The sequence below is a fragment of the Gossypium hirsutum genome, chromosome A10 (genome assembly GCF_007990345.1).
Source record: "Gossypium hirsutum isolate 1008001.06 chromosome A10, Gossypium_hirsutum_v2.1, whole genome shotgun sequence".
Classification (NCBI taxonomy): Eukaryota; Viridiplantae; Streptophyta; class Magnoliopsida; order Malvales; family Malvaceae; genus Gossypium; species Gossypium hirsutum.
The window spans coordinates 54063936-54072934 of NC_053433.1; the positions used below are offsets into that span (position 1 = coordinate 54063936).

General features: G+C 34.8%; 1 protein-coding gene across 1 annotated transcript; it reads left to right on the plus strand.

The window, feature by feature from the left end:
• The first annotated feature begins 246 nt into the window (after positions 1-246).
• LOC107895803 (uncharacterized) lies at positions 247-1864 on the plus strand. The gene is made up of 4 exons (XM_016821028.1): positions 247-365; positions 771-1059; positions 1174-1275; positions 1814-1864. Exons 1-4 carry the CDS (start codon positions 247-249, stop codon positions 1862-1864), a joined length of 561 nt encoding a protein of 186 aa, XP_016676517.1.
• The last annotated feature ends 7135 nt before the right edge of the window (positions 1865-8999 follow it).

Sequence of the window (8999 nt, forward strand, 5' to 3'; positions counted from 1 at the left end):
TACTGGCTGAAGTTCAAGTTAAATCGAGGTGGATTGAACAGATTAAAGGTAAGAAATTAGAGGATGAGTCGTTGGGCTCTCGTTTTTGACATATTGAGAATGGGGAAACTTCAGATTTGGGCTGAATAGTGAGGGGTATTTTGTTACCGTGGGAGAGTCTGTGTACCAAAAGATACTGATTTGAGGCAGTCTATACTGCAAGAAATGCATAGTAGTCCTTATGCTATGCATTTTGGCAGGAATAAGATGTACCGTGATCTTCGGGAGTTGTATTGGTGGCCAGGGCTTAAGCATGAAATTGCTGACTTTGTGAGTAGGTGTCGAACGTGCCAAAAGGTTAAGACGGAGCATCAATTGCCTTCAAGGTTGCTTCAGCTGATCAAGATTCTACTTTGGAAATGGGAGAGGGTGACAATGGACTTTGTTAGTGGGCTACCCTTAATGCCTACTAAGAAGGATTCAGTATGGGTCATCGTTGATCGACTGACTAAATCTGCCCATTTTATACCCGTTCGTACAGACTACTTATTACAGAAGTTGGCTAAGTTGTATGTGTCTAAAATTGTGAGACTGCATGGGGTACCGATTTCAATCATATTCGATAGGGATCCTCGTTTCACGTCTCGAATTTGGAAAAAGTTACATGAAACATTGGGTACAAGGTTGGACTTTAGTACTATGTTCCATCCTCAAACAGACAGGCAGTCAAAGACAGTGATTCAGATATTGGAAGATATGTTAAGGAGTTGTGTGATTGACTTCCGGGGCAGTTGGGAGGATTATTTGCCATTGGCAAAGTTTGCATACAATAATAGCTGCCAGTCTAGCATACTGATGGCACCTTACGAAGCATTATACTGTCGTAGATGTCGTACTCCTACGTGTTGGATGGAGTTGGGCCAGCGACGTGTTCTGGGTCTTGAATTAATTTCTGATACTGAGGATAAAGTTAGATTGATTCAAGATCAATTAAAGGTGGCATTCGACAGGCAGAAGTCATATGCGAATCTGAAGCATAAGGAGATTGAGTATTTTGCGATGGACTTGGTGTTTCTTAAGGTCTTGCCGTGGAAGAAGGTACTGAGGTTTGGTCGGAAAGGCAAGCTAAGCCCTAGGTTCATTGGGCCTTACCGTATATTGAAACGTGTGGGACTAGTTGGCTTTAAACTTAAGTTACCTCCAGAGTTCGATCAGATTCATGACGTGTTCCACGTCTCTATGTTGAGACGAGGTTGCTCTGATCCTTCACACATTGTTTTGACTGAGGAAATTGAGGTTAGACTAGATTTGACCTTTGAGGAATAGCCAGTCCAGATTTTAGACCATAATGTGTAAGTTCTGAGGAAGAAGTTGGTTCTATTGGTTAACGTGCTATGGCATAATCACAGTTCTGAGGAAGTCGCATGGGAACCTGATGCGACAACAATACTCTCATTTGTTCTGATCAGGTAAATTTCGAGGCCAAAATTTTCTTTTAAAGGGTAAATTTGTAATGCCCCAAATTTGTTAGTGATTTAATTCTATTCTCTTGCATGTGGCTTGCTTGCTTTGATGGTTAAGGGTGTCCTAAGAGGTGTGAGATGTCTTGGGTTCAAACTTGGGCCTTAGCAAAATTTTTAGGTTTTTACTGAATTAAACCCTTGCTGTTAGATGTTGGGTTTTTATTTAAATTGAGGGGAGGTTATGTTATAAAAAGTCTGTTAATCTAGAGGATAGGGGCGTGTTACTTATGGCAAGGGACTCGGTTCGAGTCTCTCTGCACTCAAGGGGTTTTTTTTTGCTATGGTACTGTGCTGGGGTTGTTTGTTAGTAGGATTCTGATCCTACTGGGCAGTTGAGAGTTGAGGGGAGTGGGGAGTTGTAGCCAAATTCTAGGAGAGTTATGGGGAGAAAAGTTAGGTGTTTTGAATAGATATGGATAGTGTGTTGTTGGAGAGTTTTGAGGAGGCAAGTGAGGGGTGTGCTGGTGCCGTACAAGGACTCTAAACACAAGAGAATTCGACTGGAGTGTGGGGTAGGGTTCTTTTCTTCATTTTGAGTGTAACCAAATTCCTTTTCTTTTGGCTCCTTTGCATTTTTGGTAGGCTGGCCAATTTTTGTTTGGTGTTCTTCAGGTACTTTTGTTTCGCACTTGTGGTGCAGTTTGGAACTCCCTTTTGTCTATTGGTTAATCAACATCTATCACTATTATTTCTTTTTGACCCTCTCGTGATTGTACTCTTTGTTTAGGCTGAACCCTTTTTACTCTCTCTCTTTCTCTCTCTCTTTTGAACTTTGGTCGAGTTTTTCACATCTTCTAGTGTCACTTTTGGTTGTGGTTTCTACTTTCTTCCTCTTCAACACTACCCCTCTTGACTGAATACGCATACTTCCTTCACCTTTCTTTTTTTTCCCCTTGATCGAATTTACCGTCTCCCTCTTTTGACTATCATGTTCATCAAAGTTGTTCCGGTCCATTTGGCCTATAGGACCGAACATTCCCTTCCTTTTGGTTTTGGTTGGTGTTGTTCTTCAAACAAGTCAGTAAGTACTTATTGCACTGCTCAAAGCCGAATACTTTTTCCTTCTTGTCGATTCTTACCCTCCTTTTCCTTGGTGTGGTGTACCTTGTGAGCTCTAGGGTTTCTTGGAGAGTGAAGATATTGCTAGTGATTACTGAGCAGTCGAACCCTTCACTCCTTACTCAAACAAGGTAATGTTGTTTTCGATTATGGGGTTCAATTTAGGAAGGGGTTGGTTGAATGCCTATTTCCTCTTATCTTTTGGTTATGTTTTCAAAAGGCTATATTTTACTCTAGTGACATGTAACATCCCGAAATAGGGCCTAAACGGAATAGTGGTTGTGAAACCACGAATCTCAGGTCAAAAAAAATATTTCGATTAAGTTTTAAGGTTTATTCAAAGATTGAATAATTGTGTGAAAATTTCGTGATGAAATTTTATGTATAAGTGCCTAATTTGATAATTAGGACTAAATTGTAAAATTAGCAAAATGTGTGTTCTAGATAATAAAGAGGATTTAATTGAAATGGATTTTTAAAGAGGAGGACCTTATTTAGAATTAGACCGTTATATTTAAGCTTGGACAAAAATGGGCAAGAATAGGACAAATTTGAAAGAAAAGCCTTAAAGGGCATTTTGGTCATTTAGTAATTAAAAGAATTAAAAGGGGAAAATAAAGCCAAAATTGGTCCATCTTCTTCATGGAGGCCGAATATAGCATGGGGGAAGCCATGGTTAGGGTTTCCAAGCGTTCCAAGCTCAATAGCAAGTCCTTTCTAGCCTCGTTTTTAATGTTCTTTATGTTTTTGGAGTCCCGGTAACTTGATTTAGCTTATTCTAGCAATAAGTCATGCTAGGGTTCATATTTGGAAAAATATAGGTTAAATGTGTTTATTTTGATGTTTTATGGTAGAATATGAAGCTTGAAATTATGTTAAACAACTTTTGCTAAGCGATTTTAAGTGAAAACGAGTACGACGACATAATCGGTAAAAATACCTAATGTTCATAAGTACATGATAGAGTGGGAATTTGATGTTACCGTAGAAGGGAAAAATGTTCAGAATGTCATAAAGCATAAGAAAAATGGATAAATTTTAATTTTTGAGCCTAGGGGCAAAATTGTAATTCTGCAAAGGTTTAAGGGAAAAATTGTAATTTTGCCAAAGTTTGAGTTGGGGAATGTTTTGAATAGTAAATTAATTAAATAAGTGAAATATGATGTTGTAGATCCCGAAAAGTGAGATTTGGACCTAGAACGAGAAAAAAATTGAAAATCGGGAAAGTTGGCAAAATGGTCGTTTTGGTATTGAGGTAAGTTCATATGTTTAATAAGCATTTAATTATTCATATTTGAATGATAAATTGATATTTTGGCCATAAATACTTTAGTATTTAGATTCAGATATAATGATTAATGTTCGATAATAATTCGATATTGGAAAGAGAACTTGTATAATTTATATGTAAGACCATATTTTGTATTATGGCTTTGTATGATAACAAGAAAGTATTGACTAGCATAGTTTGATGAGAATAAGTTAAGTTGATGATATGATGAGATTGAGAATGTAAGTATGTAAGTTGAGTAGCATTTTATTATTATGCAATTATTGTTATTGGTATTGTTATTATTGAGTTATGCGACTAACCTTGAGAATTTGAGCAAGTATGTTTCAGCTATGACTTGACAAGGCATTGGTATCTCAAAGTCCATGGTTGTACCATGGCAATTAAGGAAGAATTGACGGAAAAGTCCATGTTCATAACATGACATATAAAGAGGAATTGATGGTTAAGAATACCATGTAAGACATGTCCAGACATGACATTGGTAAGGCAAGGATCCCGTGTAAGACCATGTCAAGACATGGCATCGGCATTGATTAAAGACTCCATGTACGACAACATCAAGATGTGGCATTGGCACTAAGACAAGGGTACAATGTAAGACCAGGTTTGGAACATGGCATTTGGTAAGACAAGGATACCATGTAAGACCATGTTTGGAACATGTCATTTGGTAAGATAAGGATATCATGTAAGACCATGCCAAGGCATGGCATTGATAAGTTTTATAAGGCAAGGAAATCATGTAAGACCATGTCAAGACATGACATTGATGAGTTACTATAAGGCAAAGGTGCCATGTAAGACCATGCCAAGGCATGGCATTGGTGAGTTCATAAGGCAAGGATATCATGTAAGACCATGTCATGACATGGGATTGATGAGTTACTATAAGGCAAATGTCTCATGTAAGACCATTCTAAGGCATGGCATTGGTGAGTTCATAAGGCAAGGATACCACGTAAGACCATGTCAAGACATGGCAATGGTAAGTTCAAAAAGGAAAAGGTTCCCGAGTAATCCAAAGAATAAGTCAAAGAAACGAAAAGGTGAGAACATGAAGAAAGAGTATAGGTATGCATTTAAGGCTTATTTAATATTGAGATTGTAAGTAATTGAGATTATCAAGTTTTAAGTAAGTGATGAGTTTTCAATTATGCTTGTGACACTTTATGACATGATTGGCAATATGCCTATATTATGAAAGAGTACACATACGTTAAATGAGATGTTGCAGGTATGTAAACAAGCAATTAAGTAAGGTGCCTTTTGTATTCTGAGACTTTGGTAAGGTTATCGATGAGTAAGATGGGAAAGTACCGAACAAACATACAAACATTAAACTAAAATACGGGCCATAAAATTTCATTCATATTTCAAAACGTTCATTCACTTACACATAGTCCCTTATTTGAGTCTACGAAGCCCAAAACATACTTTAGAAAGGGTTCGGAACTAAACCGAGAACTTACAAAAATCTTGGAAATTTCATACTTTAAGGTTCCACACGCCCGTGTCCCAAAATCGTGTTCCATACACGGCTAAGACACATGGTCGTGTCTCTGCATGTGTGGAATATACCTAGGCTATTTTCCAAGCTTTTGTCAACCTTAATCTCTTACACACTTATACAAAATCAAAAGCATATAACATGGTATTCATTTAATGATTAAATATTCTCAATTAAACCACAAACATAGCATTTGTATGTCATCATACACGTGTCTCTCATACTCATTTTACCTTGTTTATTATAGTACCACTTATACATTTATACCAAGATTATCATCTTACAAAATATCTTCAGCTTAATCATCAAACATTCATATTTAAAACTAGATCATATCTTTATAAAATACCACAATTCAGATACGCAAAATAACATGTTTGCCTGAAACATTTCAATTCAACTCCATACCCAACAAGCATTACATTGAGACTAGTCATATATATATATACATGTCATGATACATATCATTCTCTTTCAGTTTTCTTATCAACACATATAATTTATTTCATTATATCAATATTTCATATACCATAGTTTCCATGTATTCCACATATATTTATTTTCCTCCTCCTCCTCTCCATTCCACATCCTTAATGTATATAGCATTCTTGTAAGTACGATTTCACAATTTACTAATAAATGCTCACATCAAACTGTCCACACGAGTCATAGTCACTTACTTATTTATAATTCGAGCTACAGAGCTCCAAATTAAGATCCGTAAATTTCCCATAAAACTAGACTCATATATCTTTCCACCATAAAATTTTCATAATTTTTGGTTTAGCCAATTAGTACAGTTTATTCATTAAAATTTTCCCTATTTCACTTTCTGACAGTTTTACCCTCTCTTCACTAAAAATTAATTATCTCACAGTACAAAACTCGGATAATATTCTTGTTGATTTATCTTGAAAATAAACTCATTAGGGATTTTAAAAATATAATTTTAATCCTCTAATTATTTTTATCCAAAATTTTGTGATTTTCCAAAGTCAGAACAGTGGATCACGTAATCATTCTGAACCAGTCTCACAAAAACATAAATATCTCAAAATATAAAACTCCTTTTCTTGCTCTGTTTCTTTTATATGAAATTAGACTCATTAATATTTAATTTGATTTTAATTTAGTCTTTGATTCAATTTCTACTATTTTTGGTGATTTTTCAAAATCACATCACTGCTACTGTCCAAAACAGTTTTATTGCTAATTCACTCTTTCACACTTTCTTTGTATTAACCTCATTTTAACATACATATCACAAATCATTTTCACCACATTTCATACATCACAAGTATAGGCCCATGATCACAAGGTCACCATAAAATCATCCTCATGTATAACTTACTTGTTTATAACCTCACCACATCCTGGTCACTTAATGAACACATCATTCACATAATCAAGTTCCTGCACTTATTCATCACAAAACTCACAAAGCAATACATAGAGAGTCTCCCGTTGAACACTTCGGATCAATCCTCGATACTTGGTGGTTTCAACACATAGCTCCACCCATCATATAGTTCGGCTCTCTTGTACACATGGTGAACGCTCAGTACCACCCATGTGACCTAGCCAATTTATCTTGTAGCTCTCTTGTCTACATGGTGTCCTTCACCTAGAACCACGCATGCGACCTAGCTACGTATATCCTGTAGCTCTCTTGTCTACATGGTGTACACATAGTATCACCCATGCGACCTAGCTACATCATAATGTCTTGTAGCTCTCTTGTATACATGATGTGCACTCAGCACCATACATGTGACCTAGCTACATACTATCTGTATCATCCAATCTTTCCGAAGGTTCAACTGGGATTTCTCTCTCTTTTCCAACAATTTCACCAATCAAGTAATTATCCACAAGCATATTTCCAATATTATTATAAAATATCATAATACAAGTAATATTGATGTATTACTTACATATAAACTTACATCTCATTTAATATCAAGGCAATAACATTAAATTACACATTGCCTTATTAAAAATCATATGAACTTACAATTTCCCATAATATCCCTAATCATAGAAATCACATTTATGTATGATAATTCAATGCACTTCATGTACCATAGACATATTTTTATATCAATTCATAAACATGGCACCATAATCATTTAATTTAATATAATTCAATTAATTCACTAAATTTAACTTTCAAATATAAATTACAGCATTATTGCTGTATTATTATCATACCAACTTGCATACTTTCAACACCTCAGAAATCATAATGAATATATCAATTTTAAATTGAAACATGCATAAATTAATGCTTATTATACATATGAATTTACCTCGATACTAAAACGGCCATTTTACCAACTTTCCCAATTTTTGATTTTTCTCTCATTCTAGGTTCAAATCTCATTTTTCGAGATCTAAAACATCATATTTTACTTATTTAATTAATGTAATATTCAAAACAGTCCTTAACTCAAACTTTGGGAAAATTACAATTTTACCCCTAAACTTTTGCATATTTACACTTTTGCCCCTAGGCTCGGGAATTAAACTTCATCCCTTATTCTTATGGTTTATGACATGCTGATCACTTTTCCTTTCTATGGCAACATCAAATTCTCACTCTAACATATACTTATGACTATTAGGTATTTTTACCGATTAAGCCCTTTTACTCGTTTTCACTCAAAACCGAGTAGCACAAGTTGTCTAACATAATTTAAAACCTCATATTCTATTATAAAACAGCAAAATAAACACATTTCACCTATGTGTATTTTTCCAAATATGAAACCTAGCTTAAATTATTGCTAGAATAAGCTTAATCAAATTACCGGGATTCCAAAAACGTAAAGAACTTGAAAAATGGGGTTATAACGGACTTACTATTGAGCTTGGAAAGCTTTTAAACCCTAGACATTGCTTCCCCCATGCTAATTTCAGCCTCCATGAGAAAGATGAGTCAATTTTGGCTTTATTTTCCCTTTTTATTTCTTTTAATTACCAAATGACCAAAATGCCCTTCCTTACTAAACTTTCAAAAATTCCATCTATGTCCAATTTTTGTCCATCACTTAGAAATTGGACAAATTTCTATTTAAGACCTCCTAGTTAATATTTCAAAGCAATTTCATACTAGAAATGTAACAGCCCGGTTTTTTAGGGTTGATCGGAACAGTGGTTTCGGGGCCACCAAATTCGAACGAGTAGGTTGGTAAATATTATATTTAATATTTACGAGTTAATTGTGATTTTAAAAATGTTTTTGATATTGTGATTTTTGTTTTATAAGCGATTTATTAAGTTCAAGTGGTATGGCCCTAAGGTCAAGTGGGTTTAGAAAATGAGGTATCGGGACTTTGTTTCTATAAACCGAGTTGTAAATATTTTTATAAATATTTACGTAGTGGCAATAAGATGGTATTAAAGTTTCATTGAAAAATTTTATCGTTTCGATAGTTAATTAAACAAAAAGGACTAAATTGTGTAAAGTGCAAAAGTAGTGTTCTATAACATAAAGGTATTATATAGATATAGAACTTAAAAGTAGAAGTCCTTATTTGGTAATTAGCCCATTAAAGAGATAGTGGGATATGATGGCTTGGCATTTGGTGGAATAAATAAAGTGTATAAAGGTTAATATTGTAAATTGGTTAAAAAT